The sequence below is a fragment of the Alexandromys fortis genome, unplaced genomic scaffold, assembly GCF_014885135.2.
Source record: "Alexandromys fortis isolate MF-2015 unplaced genomic scaffold, M_Fortis_MF-2015_v1.1 scaffold_67, whole genome shotgun sequence".
NCBI classification, from domain to species: domain Eukaryota; kingdom Metazoa; phylum Chordata; class Mammalia; order Rodentia; family Cricetidae; genus Alexandromys; species Alexandromys fortis.
Window position 1 is genome coordinate 1,177,970 of NW_026067945.1, and position 18,209 is coordinate 1,196,178.

Below are 18,209 nucleotides of genomic sequence, written 5' to 3' on the forward strand. Positions count from 1 at the left end.
GGCCTTAGTTTAGGCTTGTCGTAACTTAAATTAATTTATTTATTTATTTATGGTTTTTTCGAGACAGGGTTTCTCTGTGGCTTTGGAGCCTGTCCTGGAACTAGCTCTGTAGACCAGGCTGGTCTTGAACTCACAGAGATCCGCCTGCCTCTGCCTCCTGAGTGCTGGGATTAAAGGCGTGCGCCACCATCGCCTGGCGATGAGAGTTTTTTTCAACAAAATCTTTAGTTTTCACTGTTACCACCCCAAACATGTTTTGGGCATTTTTTCTTAAAACATTAAAATGATCTAAGCTTCAAAACTGTAAGAATTTAACTTCATAAACATTACTCTTACAGAAATATGTCAACTTCTTAACTTCCTACCTTCCCCCTGAGCGCCCTTGGAATGTATGTGGAGAGAAGAGCTGGACATAGGTGGAGCTGGCTGGGTGTACTGTGAGGGCAATGGAGGAGGAGGAGGTGTGGCTTGGATTGGATCATAGCGTTTCTCACCAAACGATCTATCCACAGCATCAGTTTCAGGTTTTCCCCTGTTTAAAAGAAAAAAAAAAAAGAAGAAATTCCAATATTGGATAATGAACTCAATTACAAAACAAAACGCCATTTCTAAAATATTCTTTAAAAAAGTATCTAGAAATGTCACAGTTCATTCTCATGAGTATAGGTAGCTACTCTACCAAATATACAAACAAATTCATCAGCACACGAAAGACAGCACAGATACTTGAGAATATTAGTAAAACACCCAGAAGATATCAATTAAAAGGCGGATGAAATTTTGGGTATACTTTTTAATATGTGATATTTATAAAAATAGTAGATTTAAGGAAGTTTTGCAAATATTTTGAGAAATTAGTTATTTTGGCACAAACCTTCCTTAAACTCACTTCTATTTAGTGTTAGGTACAAATTCTTGGTGTCAGGCATATTCAAAGTGCTATAATACATGATGCCACAGACCCAAGTTTGGCAAGCTTTTCCAGTGAAGAGCCAGATATATGGCCTTGCCTTTTTGAGCAATGGGGCCTCTGACACAGCTATTCAACTTAGCTGTTATCAGGCAAAATTAGACCCCGTCAATCAATAGATGGGCAGAGCTGTGCTCCAGTAAGGCTGGAAAAAACAGGCTAGCTTTACATCTGCCCCGGTTTCCTGCTCTTTGCTCTGTTAAGTGATTGCTAGAATATCAGACACTGCTCTACTTTACAAGGCTTGTCTAGTAAAAGTGTGCCATGTGTTCTTACTTTTTTTAAATTGCCAATTGTTAATAAGTAACACATAAAATGTAAACAAAAAAATCTAAATAGACCCATAATTCAACACTGCCATCTGAGCCTTACTGCAGAGTGCCAAGCTGCACTGGCATTATGTGCACAGACAATAGCATGGATCTGAAAGGTATATTGGTTCTCATATCATATTTTTGTTGAAGAAATCTAGTTTTATGATTAGCTTTAAAATTAGCTGGTATCCTGCTTATACATATTAGACTTAAATATTGAAAGAAGACATTGAGATCTGAAAGTGCACATAATGCCAATGACACAGTGAGGGACATCTCATGGAACAGCCTCACATCAATGCCAATCTTACCACTTGATGTTCCTTTTCAAGTAGTCATAGCTAGTGTAAGAGCCAAGAAATCTAGGTGATGGCAAAGCAAGCGCAATAGAAAAACGAAAGAAAACGGTCAATCTAACTAAGATTTATAGCAAATAGCACTCAAATGTCATTTAAAAATATTAACCAACATCCACAATCTTAACATAATTTGCTTCATAAAAAAACATATGACTAACTCTCACTTAGCCAAAGGAATCGGCAATATATTAACACATATTTAACTTAGTTATGCCCTGCCTGACCACCCACCCCACGTATTTTAGCTGCTGGCACCACAGGCAATGCATCTGTGCTCCACACAACTGCAGCTTCTCACCTATGACACAGCAGCTAGTGGTGAGCAAAGAAATGAGCCAGGACAGGGTGTAGCTCTGGAGGGTATCTGCCTGAGGTCCTAGGCTGGGCTCAACATCAAACACCACACAATAATGAAAGGGAAAAGCTGCTTGCTGGTCAGTGGTGACGTACAACTTTAATCCCAGTAGAGGCAGGTGGATCTCTGAGTTTGAGGTCAGGCTAGCCTGGTCTACAGAGTTCTAGGACAGTACACAGAGAAACTCTGTCTCAAAAAACAAGAGAGAGAGAGACACAGACAGACAGACAATGAGCAATAATTGCGTCATAATTAATAGATTCTGGAATAAACAAATCACCACCAAAAGAAAAGCTGTATAAAGAAATGGCATAAGTAAAGAGAAGGGACACACAGCATGACAAGTACACCTTACTAAAGATGAACTGTCAAATTTGCAAACACATGGACCTTCCAAACATGGCTATGATCAACTATGTGCTCTTTCTTTCTAGCAAGCCCTCATCCATTCTCAGCAGTAAGTTATTGTGTTGAGTAGATGCTTATTTGTTAAACTGCCAAGTAACAACACTCACAGCTTCTCTCCTCTAACAATGCCACTTCAACAACAACTAAAAAGTACTACCTGCCATCAGTCTATCGCCTACAGTTAGTTCTCAGAAAGTAAGATGGTAAAATAGTCACTATCTACTTCATTCAATGGCAAAATTTCCCTGTGAAAACATTAACAACACTGGCTCCTCCCAATCTCTGGGGTGGATGACTGATGCAACTAGCACACTCTACCTTTTACTGAGCTTCATTAATTCAATAAATACTGTATTCTAGGTAGCGTTTTAGACCCTGTCTAAAAGTTATATAATACAAGCAACTAAATTTTCACTCTACAAAAAAAATAAAAATAAAAAAAAATCAAACTGACATAAAGTCAAAAATACTTTTCAAGCCAGACCTAATGGTATACGTCTTTGGTCCCAGCACTTGGGAGGCAAAGGCAGTCAGTCACATGAGTTCGAAGCCAGCCTGTTCTACACAGTAAGTTCCAGAGGTACACAGTAAGACCCCGGCTCAAAACAGCAACAACAGCAATAACAAAAAGCTAAAAAAACAGCTTTTCATCTGATTCACTAGCAAATTTAGATCTAAATGTATTTTTCAAGGCTATATCCTATTTATCAGGAATGTAAAAGGGTACAGTATCTCTTTATATCACTTGGCCTTCTTCTAACTGGAATTAAGAGATAAGCAGGACACTTCACAAATTATCACTTCTGTTCCAAGAAGGCATTTGCTCCAAAGCCAGACAACCTGAGGTCAATCCTCACATCCGCCTCTACCTAGCCCCACACAAAAAGAAAAGAACCAACTCCCAAAAACTGTTCTATGGTCTTCATGTGTACATTGTGGTGCACCCCCTCTCTCAAAAAAAAAATAAATGCAGCAGTTTTTGTTGTTGGTTTTTTTTTTTTTTTTTGGTTTTTCGAGGCAAGGCTTCTCTGTAGCTTTAGAGCCTGGCTTATTTTTTTTTTTTAAGACACATTTAAAATTAATGCTACTTGGGGCTAGAGAAATGGCTCAGCAGTTATGAGCACTTGCTGGTCTTGCAGAAGACCCTGGGTTCAGCTCCTAGCAGCCATAGAGTGGTTCATAACCATATAACTTCAATTCCAAGGTATCTGATGCTCCCTTCTGATTTCTGTGAGCACCAGGCACACACATGCACATGTATGGTGTACATACATACATATAAGCAAAAGACCCATACACATTTTTTAAAAAAAAAAAGATAATTTAAAAAATACAACTATAGAATATCCCCCCCCCCCCTTTTTTTTTGCCTTACCAAGACCTGAGCTTACTTGACTTGATCCTGTCTAGCTCCTAGCAGGCTCCATCTGGTGCTATGCTGGGAAACTACATCATTTAATGCACTCTCTGCCACAATGTGCATCTGTATTTCTCATAAACTGCTTTCTTCAATGGAAACAAAGATTTAAAGAGATCGCAATATTCTAAATCTTTACTAATGATGCCTCGGGAAAACTGAGTAACTAAATTGGGTCTTCAATGTTACAAGTTTCAAAATACATTTTTTTTTGCTTTGATTTTTTTTTTTTTTTTTTTTTTTCTGAGACAAGGTTTCTCTGTGGCCTTGAACTTTGAAGCCTGTCCTGGAACTAACTCTTATAGACCAGGCTGACCTCAAAACTCACAGAGATCTGTCTGCATCTGCCTCCCAAGTGCTGGGTTTAGAGGTGTGCGCCACCACCGCCTGGCTTAAAACAACTTCCTTTAGCACTATATATAAAACAATTTCAGGTAACCCCACGTGTGAGCTCACTGAAAATGTGCATACCTATAATCCTGGGCACAAAACTCTTGTGTGATGGCTTGTCTGAACCACAGTTCCATTTATTTAAAAAAGACTAAGCTAGGGGGCTGGAAAGATGACTCTGTGGTTAAGAGCACTGGCTGTCCTGCCAGAGGACTTGGGTTCAATTCCCAGCAGCCACATGACAGCTCACACCTGTTTATAACTCAGTTCCCGGGAATCTGACACCCTGACACAAGTACACATAAAATATTTTTTTTTAAAAAAAAAAAAAAAGAAGACTAAGCTGGGTCCACTAAAAATTTGTTTTCAGCCAAAATGGAATGCCTGTCACTTCCTGCAGTAAAGTTTATCAGGTAAGAACGTAGTCTTTCCCTGAATTTAGACACTCCCAAGCATTTCTTGGACCTGGTCTTCTAGACTATCTGCCTTTTGACTTAGGACTGCTTGGACAGCTTCCATAATTTTATAAACAAATTCCTTTGTGACAAAACCCAACTGTTTTTGTTTCTACGGGTGTGGTTTTGTGGAGGCACGAGTCCACTGGTGCCTGTGTGGGATTGTACCAAACTCTCAGGAACATAATCTGTTAGGGTCCAGAGATGTACCAACAGCAGGAAGCACAAATCCACCAACACAGAAGGCAAGAGAGAGAAGAGAGAAGCGGACAGAGAAAAAGACTAAGAACTAAAGAGCTTGTCATTTCATCTCACCTGATCTCTGTAAAGCTGAACTACACGTTTCTAACAACACCCCCAGCTCCAAAATAAGAAAAAGACAAGTTCTTCCTTATTTTCATGAAAACAAAACCAAAACCAAATAACCATCTGAGTGTTTCCTCTCTGTGACCCCCTTACCCACCTACTTTATGTCTTAAAGACAAAAACAGAAACAAGAAAAGGATCACCATCAAATGCAGGGTTCAGCTCAACTTCAAGTCTTCAGTTCACTCTTTTCACCAAAACTCTGAACTTTAGCAACTTTCCTTATGTCAAAACTCTTTATGTCTGATGTCAGGGTTATGAGCAAAACCACATACCAGAGCCTCTAGGAAGTGGAAGAGCATGGAGCAAGGCATGTGCCAACTTCCTTAGCACCCTGAACTCTATCCGGTTAACTCTACATTATGCAACTAAAACTTTCTGCTTCATCTTAGCTTTAAAGGTAAATCTCGGGTCAAACAACTTACTTTGAGGAATAACTAGAAAAATTTGGCTGACTCTGGGAATGGACTGGCTTAGCAGGCTCTGGGTGATGGCTGGCAGGAATATGTGCAGGAGGCTTGGTCTCAAAACTTCTTCGGTCAAAATAGGAGAGCTGTTTCCGGTAATATTCTTCATCCTCTTCAGGGTCATAGTGATTTGATCGAACAATATCTTCAGGTGGCTTTACTTGGGGTTTCTGAGGCTCTGGGAGCCTGATAATGAGAAACGAGCAAAACAAATAGTTAGATATTTATTTTATAAAGACAATGGAAAATAAAAATTTGGATCCCTCCCCCTTTGTTTGTGTGTACAGGCTGGGGTCAACCTCAGGAGTTCTTCAGTAGTGGTCTACCTTGTTTTGTTTTTGTACTTTTATCTTTTTACAGACAGTTGTGACTATTTGTGTTTTAATAGTTTTGTCAACGATCAGCATTTATATTCTAATATAACATATTCATGCTGCATATGCAAATACAGGCTCCTTTTGCCTTGGAGTACCTTAGGACAACTTAGTAAACTCAATGATTATCTGTGAAGGGGTTCCATTGGTGTGGTTAACACAGAACCTTTTATGCATGATCCCTAACTGAATGATTTTAGTGATTTAAACCAGTTTGAGATTGTTTTCACTCCTGCAAACAGTTCACACTCTGAATGTACTTAAAATGGAGAAAACAATATGGTTTTACAATTTTAAAACTTTTGTTTCAATAATTTGCTTTAAAAACAAACAACTTTTCCACAGATTTTTTTCTTAAAAAATTTTTTCCACTAAAGCTTTGTCACAGGGGCACACGAGAGCTTTCAAGCCTCTCCCCCTCCGTCAGACTCATGCCTGAGCACACCCACCTGTAAAGCGTTTTGTCATGCTCACTAAACTGACTCTGAGGAACAGGTTTAGGGCCAGCGAGGGAAGCACTTGGAGGTTTAGATGCTACTTCTGGAGGCTGCAGAGAACAAGAAAGAGATAGTTAACAAGAAAATACCATTAAAAGAAAGCAGACAGCTATGAACTGTCTGAACTCTACTGCTGTATCTACAGCCTCAGGCTAAAGAGACACAGCTTTACCTTAAAGCTGGCAGTGTCATTCACATCTCTCTTGTTCTCCAAAGACGCAGATCTTTTGTTTTCAAACATCTTGACTCTGGTGAGCACAGACTGTGGTTTCATTGCTGGATCCTCCTCTTCTTCAGTTAGTGTTGGGGGTGGAGGCTGTGGTTTGGCAGCTGAGGCCAGAATTTCTGGCTTCTGTTGGGAGGAAGGTATTAGAGGAGGAACAACTGCAGCACCATGGAGAGGCTCATAGTGGCCTGTTTTGGAGGTAAATCCCTGTGGCGGTACTTGCTCATAGCTTCGTGAGTACTGGTCAAAGTACTGCTTGGGCTCAGATGACTTAGGACCTGATGAAGTATAGGGTTGAGCTTCTGGCCTGTATCTGTTGTGCACCTCATATCCAGAAGTTGACTGTTCTTCGTGTCGGAGAGTAGAGGTTCGAGGCAACTGTTCATAGCGTGGTCTATTGTCATATGACAGAGAGGCTGGTTCTTCAAAACGTGGGAAATAACCTCTTTCTGAAGGCTCTTCAGGATGCTGTCTGGAGTCCAGGTCTCGAGGATGCTGATTATCAAAAGAAGGCCGAGGCTGGTAGGGCTGTTTGTCATCATAATACGACCACTGGTCTTCATAGGTAGGGATTCGATCTTCATATCGTAGGCGATGATCATAGTTTCGAGAAAACTGGTCTGTGTAGCCTGAGGCGTCATACCTATATGCAGGCTGCTCAAGGTCTCTGCTGGCTTGTTTTTCTATGTATGGAAGTTGGGGTTCATAGGCCAGATTTGGCTCTTTATCTGGCCTCTGCCCTGGGTGACCAAGAGCAGGTTGTTTTAAAATATGGTTTTGTCTCATCATTTCTTCAGGATATGGCTCCTTCCTAAACACCTGCATAAAAAAACCCATATTTGAGGACAAAGGATTCTTTATAATTCTGTTCTATTTTATTAGGCAACGGCAAGTATTAAGTTATGACTTTAGAATGTGAAATGGTATACCCTACCATTTCTGATTGGGACAGATTAGGAGTGACATAGCTCAAGTGGAAGCTGACAACTTACGCTGCAGGGAAGAGTCTTATGCTTTAGCTTGCACCACCAAAAAGTAGGGAAAGATAATTATTCATTTAACAGAAAACCAATTTACTGAATGACTGATTCTATTTGATTTTCATACTGAAGATAAAAATCACAAAGAAAATTTATGGCCACCATAATTTATATAAACATAGAAATGTTATGCTGAGTCTCAACTATGTAGTAAAGAATTCTAGAAAACACTAAAATCAAAATTAAAAGTAATAAATATTGAAGCACAAATCTTAAAAGGCTTGGTCTCAAATAATCAATATACCATTCGAAGCCATGCAAACTACAACACTGAAATGATTTGTCTTGTTGGAAAGCATTAAAGTGTATAAAGCCCAGTTTAAAAAAAAAAAAAAAAGAAAAAGGCAGAAGGAAAACGTAAAGGGCGAAGCAGTACTAATCATGTGCCAGGTGGATGGAGAGCAACAATCAGTGCAGCACTGCAGCACGGGTACGGGTACCTCTGTCGGCTCTACATGCGGCGACAATGACGGTCCTTCATCTCTGAGCACCATGTCAGCTGTCTCAGCACTTGGTGCTCCTAAACAATCAGCCTGTGATGATGCGTGCGAGGTAGGAGGGGCTGGAGTGAGCTCCTCCCGTCTGACACTGGCATTAGCTAACTTTACATTAGGGTTAGCTGCAGAGGCTGGTGGTGCTGGGTTCGTTTCAGGCGAAAGGTAAGGGACTGGAGATGAGGCTTCTGCTTTCTGTGAAGTGTTTAAAATGTTTTAAATATAGTGTTTCTGGCTATTACTAACTTGCTGCACAATTAATAATGACTGGTAGACATTAAGTGTGCTAATTAACAATGTTCACTATGACGTCATGTGCTATAGTTTTGTTGAAAATTTCAATATAATGCTGTGTAAGATGAACGCAGAAAACTCAGAAAAAAAGCCCTTGGTACTCTCGATCTGAAATTCAAGATTAAGTTGTAATCTGAGGAAGAAAGGAATAATCTTTAACGTATGACCACATTCTTAAACCTCATAATGCACCTCTAACTAAAAGCGCCGAATGCTTGCTGCTTACCTGTTGAGAGGCTGTCTTAAGTCCAGGGGAGTCTATTCTATGAATAGGTTGTGGCTGCGCTTGTGGTGAATAAGGAGGATATGTTTGGTTTTCATGATGCATTCCAGAGGAATCCTCTCTTACAGGCTCAGAGGATCGTGTTATGGCAGACTCCGGTGGAGTCCCCACCTCATCATTAAGAGTTTCATCTAGTTCTTGATCAGTGTAGGCCCCGCCTTCTGTATCTGTATCTTCATAGTCAGAAGTGTGTCTACTGTCCGTGCTATACATTGAGTACTCACTACCTGGGGCTGACAGGTAGGACAGACGATCATCATGCAAATCAAGGTCATCACTTGTAGCACCATCCGCCTGGGTCAAATAAAAGTAAATCAAAAATTTTATTCAGTAGTTCTTTAAGAGATGGCCTTTATTTTACAAGAGAGATTGAAAGGAATACTTTTCTTTGGGGAAATCGTTATCTATTTCTTGAAATTTCTGATGAGGTAAGTCAAGAAGATTGTACAAGCACACATGCAGATACACATAGCGTCCCGAGATCAGAAGGGCCTGGATGATCAAACAGTGGCTGACTAGCTAGGACAAATCTAGCGCACAGCCACAGAGAACAGGAAGGAACTCTGACATGACACATAGTTATAAACCTAGTCACTCACTAGCTTTTCATCCAAAAGCAAGGCGAAGAAAGAGAATGCTATTAAACCAAGCTCACACAAACAAGGGCACACTGACGGAACAGTACTTGTGAGAACAACCATGAAAATAAACCCACAGTAGGCTGAGTAAGAAATACTGTATTTATAGTTAGGAAGCAGATTTTGTTTTTGAATTGGCATGTAGCCTCTAAAGCTTCTATGACACAACAGAAAGCCATCACGGGCAGGACGGCCATCTCGGTTAAGAAGACTCTCTTTTCACAGAAGCAGTTAGCGATGGATGGAAAAGGAAAACTGCCACACTTCCCTTCTACAAGTGACTAAGACTTGAGTTAATTCCTGACAAGCTCGGGGGCGGGATGAGCTTCAGAGCAGATCAGAGAGACCATGAGAAGTTCACGAGGGAAAGGGAACTACTGGTTGTAATCAGCAGACTCACAGGATACCAGTTTGAAACAGTACTAGGATTAAACAGCAGTCTCGGAAGATCTTGCATGAAAAGTGATGCAATTAGAATTCTGAAATCACAAGGATTTCTTCCATTACAGCATGAACTACTCTGTGAGAAGTGTTGAGATTCATTCTCTAGGCAGATGCACTAAAAGTAACCATCAGGTGTGGTGCAGCTCTGTGACCTTGGGAGCCAGGTCTCCTCAGCGCTTTTCATGTCCTCACTGACCTCAAACACTGCCCTGCTGGTAAGACGAGGGAAGGCTCTGTGTCAGGCTAAGGGCAGAGCACCCCCGGCTGTGCTCAGTTACAGGAGACTCTCTCCCACTGATCTCTACCGTCTAGAATGGCTACTGCTGAAGAGAAGTGTTCTTGCCATCTGCTCTGATCATTAACCTGCTGGGAAGGATTTAAAGCTTGCAGAAGAAGCACCGAATCCATTGATCTATCTAGCTCCTTGAAATACAGAAGTGAGCAAAAGCCATGGCTATTCTGAAGTAGGAAATGTTGTATCTTAATATTAAGAAAATCTCAGGATGATGTTTCTTGATTTCACAGGGGAAAAAAAGAGTGTGTCAGATCTTACAAAAAAGTAACTCTGTGGCAATTAAGTCAAAATTGTTAATTCAGGAAAGTTGGTGAAAATGAAAAATTTATTTTCTTCAATAATCTGTCCATTCTGATAAAATGTATTTTGGATGGAAGGGGCAGAAGAGAAATCAAGTCTGATTTGAGTTGGAATGACTTCTCTGATTTACGAAATGCATCAAACCAGGTAATGTTGGATCTTTTCTTACATAAAAAGTTGGGGTATTCTTTTATTTTAAAACCAAGTTAAATATACAAAAGTATTACAAAGAGAAACTATTGAAAATAAGGATTTGTGACTTAACTCACAGGACAGGGAGGTGTGTCTAACTTTGTGCATCTGGAGAATAACAAATGCACAGACCAACTTTAAGAATTCAGCTCAAGAGTGAAGGGCATCGCACTCTACTCGGCACAGGCTGCTAGGAGATGCAGCTGCAGATGATTAGCAGGAAGACTCAATCCCTCCATCAGCTGCCACCAGGTAAGCCCTGGTGTGCTGTTGTAGTGGCACAGTGAGGTTGTCCACTGTGACTTTCCTATCAGTGTCCAAGCTGGCATGTGAGTTACTCATGTGGCCTATTACGTCATCTGCACAGTCCATCTCCCAAGCTGGTGCACAATGAGAACAATTATGATTCTGATGCTTTATTATAAGTGAGAACAATCATGTTACCTCTAGCTGTAAACGTTTAGCAATTTTTCTTGCAGAGGTCACATGTTTCTGGATAGGGACTCGCTAAACATGCAGCATGCATGGCCAGAGCATCTGCACAGTAGCCAGGCAGAGAAAGGGAGGGAGGGGGCATGCAGGAGCAAAACACGGAACTCAAACCAACAAGGCAATAGAAAAACTTAACTGAAAATAAGCCAAAAACCCAGAGGGACTCTTAATATTCCCTAACAATCACATGAATCTGACAAAGGCAGAAGACTTTAAAAACAAAGACTCCTTTAACAGTGTACCTTGAGGAAGCAACTGTCTCTCCAAACAAATAAATAGAACTTTCCCATCCAAGACTGCTATATACCATGCTAACAACAGAAAGCAGCTATTCTAATTAGCCATTGGGTATATGTAAAACCAAAATTCAAAGCCAGAAAAAGATCACGAATTTGTTTACTATTTCCCAGTTGGTTAAAGGTAGGTGCCACTGGGGGAGGTGGAGAAAATTCCTATGGTAAAATGTGAGGGCACAGTGTTTATTTTCAATGTTTCCTAGAACTTTCATGGGCTGGTGGCTCCTACAACACTCCTGACAGCCATCGGGGGGCGGTGTTTCCCACACACTGCCTGTCTTTCCAGAAAGCTCTCCTCACTCAGGTTATAAATCCCTTTTCCCTTCAGAGGAAGAAACTGAAGCCAAGTTCAAAGCTGTCTCTCTCCAGCCAGACAGGGACAGAGTCAGCTAAGTCTTTACCAGAGAGCCGCACCAGATGAGTCATTTGGTTAAACGGGGACTATAACAAGCTTTCCGCTTTATAACTGTTCCACACAAATGATAAAAAGCATTATAAAGGCTAGCTTTTCCAAAATTACTTACAACTACTTAGCTAGTAAGAAAAGAGTAGCATTTACCTTAGTTGTGAAATTTAACAAGTATAAAAAGTAATAGGAGGCTCCATACCTTCCCCTCAGAGACCCACACCAGCTGATTCTGTTGCTGCTGAATGGCCTCTTTCAGGGCACCGTACCAACCATCATTCATGGAATTTAAGTTAATTGTAGCTGCAAATGAATGAACAGTGTAGTTTTATGGTTAGAACATGAGCACAAGGGGGGAGAGATGACCCAGCCCTGTCTATCAGCAGTCTGAGGAGTACAACTACTTCAAGTTTTCAGTTAGGCAGTCATTACACTTTTCCTTTCAACCAGACATTCTTGGGTTTAAATTAACATAACCTCTCTAAGCAGAGATCATAAAGCATCAGCATCTGAGTAACGTACTCACTTGTGAAAAGATGGTGATTATTCTTACGAAGTTTATGAGATCGTTCATATAGTTTCCTGGCACTTTTCCGAGACTCTGGACATAACCTCATCCTCATTGTTTTCACGCCTTGCTTAGAGTCAGGGTTAAGGAACACAACAATTGGATACCACTGGGCATAATTAAGACGATCAACTGCATTTGGTGTTACATCTAATAAAGCGTGTTTGTCCTAGAGACAGGAAGGAAAACACATATGAAGATACAAAACACCATTAAAAACTATTCTCCTCTGAAAAAGCCACAGGCTCTACTATACTTCAGTATTAGCTGAACCCTGTGATTGCTATGACTCAGGAGCACTCATTTAAAAATTGTAAAGTTAATTCAGAAATATCCAGCCCAACTAAAAAAACAAACTTTTCATCAGCTATTTTTAAAACTCAGCTACAAGGCTAGTAAGCTAACTATTACCTGTGCTCAGGCTGTCACAGTCAGAGCGGCAACTTAATGTTCCTGGCATCTCCTTCCATGCACAAGCACTCTGAACTGCACTGCTGCAACAGACTGCCAATTGCATCCAAACACCACCATTATAGCAATGAAAGCTCTACTGATGTTCATCAGGACTATATTCTTGAATTAATGCTTTTCTACAGAAAGGGCTTAATTTTCTTAGACTACACCAGTAATTATGTTTGGAAAATTCCCCTTTGTTAAAAAAATTAAATTTCCTCATCAAAAACATAAGCTTTACTGTTTATAAAGAACGTGTTAACTTGTAATAACTTACTTGATCTATGATTTGCTTTATTGTATGAAGGCGAATAATGCCAGAGCTACGATGGTCAGTTCCAGCATCTCGTGGTTCACTTTCTATTCATGAAGACAGGACAAAAACATCATGTAAGAATTTCTCAGGAACTGGGCATACAGACTTGCTAGAACAACACCTGGTTGTGGGCTGTGCTGTACACTGTAGCATGTTTAGCAGTGTGCATTCTATCCACTAGAGGTCAGTAGCAAGTCATCAGGGAAAGCCCCACTCATCTACTGTAAAAAGCAAAAATGCTTCCATCACAAAGGGTGGAAACTGCTAAAAGAGGTACTCCCTATACCAGGTCAGACAATGTTTCCTAACAGAACCAGGATTAATAGAAGAAAGATGATGCACTTGCTTTGGGAGGAAAAACTAGGGAGGCATCCCCCAAGAACTTTAGTAATCAAGATAAATATTTTGATGTGGTACTTAAAAAAAAAAGCCACAGTAAAAAATAAAGTGTAACATCACAAATTCATAAGCTAAACACTTAAGTAAGCAGAATATAAGTAAAAAGTTATTTAAGTTTTCCCTTCCTGTTCCCTTGGCGTGCGCACGTGTGTCTCTCTGTCTCTCCTCTCTCTCTCTCTCTCTCCCTTCTTCCCTCCCTCTCTCTCCCTCAATAAATGTTTTATGGCTATTAAAAAAATTATGTTATTTAATAAATAAATACCTTACCAGAGATGATGATTTTAAAAATTATATTCACTACTTTGCTTTTAAAGCCAGGAGAGCAAAGTTGTAATAAATTATTATTTGCTACAAACAAAATATGTAAACATTTTTTTAATCCGGGTTTTAAAATGCTTACTTTTTCTTCAATGTTCCTTCTACTCCATTAATATTCTGGGAGAAAAAATAGGTCCTAAAAGTTCCTGAGCTTATGGGCTTAAGGATGCTTTTGCGCCCCCCCCCCCCTTATTGTATAAGGCTTAGTTTCCCACCATCCTCTGCAGTAACACCAAAATTATGGTCTCATTTGTGTGGCACCCTGACATGGGGAAGCTACCTAATGGGCTGAGACCAGCAGTAATGCTGCAGCAGCAAATGGCCTGGGAATTTCCAGTCAGCCACCTCACTCACAGTAACAGCCATAAGCATGGAGGCTGAGGCGCCAGAGATGCAGCTGAGAGGCAGCCTAAGCGTCATCCTGGCAGCCCTCTCTCCTCCCTCATAAGTCTAACACGGCTGGGGATCAGTTTCCAAACAGCCACCACAGAGGTCTACAGTGACACGTGTGACTCTGGACAGAGGGAAATGGGAAGGGGAGGGAAGAGGCTCTGGGGTCTCAGAGTGGAAAAGGCAGAGGTCTGGAAGTACCACAGGCTCCAAGGAACAAGTAAGGGCAGAGAAGGAGCTTCATGGGGGCAGGGCAAGATAAGACCTACGAGTTCAAGGTCAGCCTGGTCTACAAGAGCTAGTTCTAGGACAGGCTCCTTCTTCACTTGTCTGAATTTAGGAAATAAGTATCTTCACTAAATTTCATCAAAAGCGCTGGGCGGTGGTGGCGCGCACCTTTAATCCCAGCACTCTGGAGGCAGAGGCAGGTGGATCTCTGTGAGTTGGAGGCCAGCCTGGTCTAGAGAGCAAGTTTCAGGACAGGTGGAGGTGCACAGAGAAACCCTGTCTCTAATCTCCGCCCTCGACCCAAATCATCAAAACAAATTAAAAGCAATAAAAAAAATGTAATGTGCTTATTGTCTAATGTTGTAAACTTTAAAATGTTAATGACAGTCTCATAACAAAAGACGGTGGGTACAATCCTCTGGAACACAGTAGTACCCACAATCAACAGACATGATGTCACATTCTATGGTTTCTTCCTTTCTATAGAAAATCTGAAATAAGTATGAGAGAAGCCATATCCCCACATAAATAAATAAACCACTGAGAAGCATGACAGAAAAACTAGTCAAAGGCTTTGCTGACTCACTCTCTGAGGAGTGGATGGAGGGGGAGACAGAAGGGAGGGAGAATTGGGATTGGTATGTAAAATAAAAAGATTGTTTAAAAAAAGCAGTCAAGTCATGAGGTGCAAGAAAAACAATAAAAAGAAAATATTTTACTATTTATTAAAGAGAAAAAGAAAAATTTTAAAATACCACAAAATCAAACTTTGAAAATATAAAGGATAGAAGAAATTATAATGAGGTGGAATTGGGGGGGGTGGTAACATATGTCAAAATTTTTTTTTTAACTTTCACAATGAGTGAAAATGTGAGGAAACTGCAGTTTCAGTTTTTACATGTAATTTAAAGCAAGCTAAAGGGTGATGACCAAGTCTGTCTATTTCAACCACCATGACTGATCCTCAGAGAATGGAGCGGCACACACTAGTGTGCAGAGCACTGCCGCCTCACTGTCAGGTGGATCTACTGGCACACGTCACCCTGCCCACACATTTCTGTAGCAGTGACTAAAACTCACTGCATTCAGTCACAAAGGCTGGGATGAAGGCCATGCTTTGCCATTCACTAGCGATCATCAAAGGGAAATTTAAACTTAACAGGCAGGCAGCAATGCTTAGCACAACCCCACTAAGGCACACTACCCAGACGGCTCAACTTCAAAAATAGGTATTTGGACCCTTTGCTCACAGCATCGCTGTGAAGGTTCAACAAGATCATGGGCTAAGCAGTTTTTACAGGAAGAAACAGTTTCAGAAACCGTGATCCTCTTTCGTACAGGGAACTGGAGAACAAAGACAACCCTCGGCCTTTCCTCTAAATTAAAAGAACAACATAAAGTGCAAAATTCTCAAAAAAAAGTTGTATTTTTGTGAGACTGTTCAGATGTTCCCTTTTGAAGGAATTTTTAGACAAACAAAAGAAACACTCTGCAGCCTATTAAAGGTCAGTGCTGTTACTGAGTTTACTGAAGAAGGTTGGGGCTGAGCCTGAGTCTACTGAAAGTCGGGGCTAGCCCACATCTACTCACTTGCAATCTGATAAATATCTGGTTCTTCTCTCGCCAGTTTTTCTCTGGCAACGTCAGCAATTGGTCCAAAGATGGTTACAGGTCTCAGGAATCCAGCTGGAGAGAAATTAGGTGAAAAAATTTTAAAGAACTGATGCCATGGTTTATAATTTTCACTTACTGAAACATACTGTCATGAAAAGATAGGCATCATGGTAGAGGAATGAACTACCTTCTCGAAGAACAACTCTTTCATAAGCTGGGAACTTGGTCTGAACTGGCTGAGCTGACAGGTCCTCTCTGCTTTTTCGAAGATTTCTCTTGGAGCTACGAAGCCCTCGGAATCTCCAGAAGTCAGCTCGGTCTCCACCTGCTGTTTTTGGAAGTGTGTACTGTACACTGGCTAACTGCTCAGCTCTAATAAAGAAAAAAAAAAACATAAACAAAAAGTATTTAAAAGGCAGCAAGGAAAAAAAAGCCACAATGAAATGAAATGGAATATCAAAATTCGGGATAGAACATCACATGTAATTCCTATCTCAACAGTTTTAACAAAATAGTTTACATAAACTTATGACTCCTGTGAGCAAACATAATGAAAAATATGAGTTTGTATTCCCCAAATCCCTCAGTGAGACTGACAGCATCTATCACCACTTATTTAATTCACAGGGCAAGGATTACCAAGTGTTCATACCTGTTTTTATTCGGGATGATGCCTCGTTCTACCTCCTTATGATTTTTGCCAATTCGAATGGCAAGCCAAGAGCCCAGCTTTCCATTGTACAAGGTATCCACAACACGGAACACTTCTCCTTTGTTAAAACTAAGTCCATAGGGAGACTCTTTTTCATATTCAAAATGAGTTCTAATATAGAATGAATCTCCTACATCCGATTCTACAATGCGACGATATACTAAGAAATCAAAAGGAACACATTAATCAATACTTACTGGGATAAAACATTTAATTTGCAGAAGACATTATATGAAGATGCTCCTGCTAAATGCCCATGTCAATATACAATACCCAATCAGTGCTCAATTCTCACTGTGTCTGGAACTACTTCATCTCATTGTTGTTTAACATTACCTCATAAAATGGTCCCTCCATTCTGCACATGATGAAACAATACAGAAAAAGATAAATATGTTCCATTTCTGCTCCTGTTATAGCGTCTAATTATCTGTAAATGTTCCAAAGAGCAATTTATTTCCCAACTCTGCCAGGAGACTTTGGTTGTTCCAACTGAACAATGCTAGGCTGTATGTGGTAGTTCATTCCTATAACCCCAGCACTCGGGGAGGTAGACAGGAGGATCAGGTGCTCAAGATCAACTAACTCCTTCAACACAGTAAGTTCCAGTCTAACTGGGCCACATGAAACACCCTACCTCAAAAATGGAGTATGTTAGAGCAGGCAGGGGAATGTACTACAACTTCTTGTCTACTGTATGGATACGAGACACAGTCTGAAATATCGAACAAACAGGGTGGCTCCCAAAATATGAGTAACTAAAACAAAAACAAAACCCCTCAATTTTCAATGAAAAAATAACAAAAAAAAGTTTAGAATGGTTATTAACAATTCTGTATATTGCATAGAAAAAACACTAGTACAAAACTTAGATGCTATCCACATACACTTTTATATAATTCCAATAACTAATAAAACAAATATTCCTCTATGACTTATAGAAGATTGGCTGGCATTTGACTTAAATCATAATGCCATAAATGCTGATCCTATTTATTTTGCTGTTAATGAGTATAGTGTAGACTGTAGAACCTTAAATAAATAAAATTAACTGCCTGAGATTAACAAACTCAATCATTACTAGGAATGATTTATTCTGAACTTTATTTTTTAACGGTTTGTCTTGTTTGAGACAAGGTCTCAGCATGTGGTCTTGTCTGGTCTGTCCTGGAATTTACTATGTAGACCAGCCTGGCTTGAATCACAGATATTCACTTACCTTTGCCAATCAAGTACTGAGATAAAATGCCTAAATCATCATACCAGGTTGAATTCTTTGGGGAAACCATCCTGCCTGGCTTTGAACTAGTGATCCTCTTGTGCCAGGCTCCTGAGTGCCGGGATTAGAGGTGTGCTACCACCCCTGGCCTTATTTACTTTGAACAATTGATTTAATTTGAACGAGTCAATCCCTCTGAAAGGCCCCAACTTCTATAGGC

General features: G+C 40.3%; 1 protein-coding gene across 7 annotated transcripts in view; it reads right to left on the reverse strand.

Annotated features, from left to right (window-relative positions):
* Positions 1–18,209, reverse strand: part of Tjp1 (tight junction protein 1) — a 240,389-nt gene that overhangs the window by 9,521 nt on the left and 212,659 nt on the right. For 4 of the 7 annotated variants that reach the window (XM_050149116.1, XM_050149114.1, XM_050149113.1 and 1 more), the window contains 12 exons: positions 16,711–16,930; positions 16,246–16,430; positions 16,035–16,130; positions 13,071–13,153; positions 12,299–12,509; positions 11,975–12,075; positions 8,653–9,003; positions 8,079–8,327; positions 6,545–7,417; positions 6,325–6,422; positions 5,460–5,687; positions 366–532 (listed from right to left, as the gene is read on the reverse strand). In XM_050149116.1, the coding sequence (XP_050005073.1) occupies positions 366–532; positions 5,460–5,687; positions 6,325–6,422; positions 6,545–7,417; positions 8,079–8,327; positions 8,653–9,003; positions 11,975–12,075; positions 12,299–12,509; positions 13,071–13,153; positions 16,035–16,130; positions 16,246–16,430; positions 16,711–16,930 (2,862 nt within the window). The remainder of the gene's footprint in view (positions 1–365; positions 533–5,459; positions 5,688–6,324; positions 6,423–6,544; positions 7,418–8,078; positions 8,328–8,652; positions 9,004–11,974; positions 12,076–12,298; positions 12,510–13,070; positions 13,154–16,034; positions 16,131–16,245; positions 16,431–16,710; positions 16,931–18,209) is intronic. The other 3 variants (XM_050149120.1, XM_050149118.1, XM_050149117.1) reach the window with 2 other exon arrangements.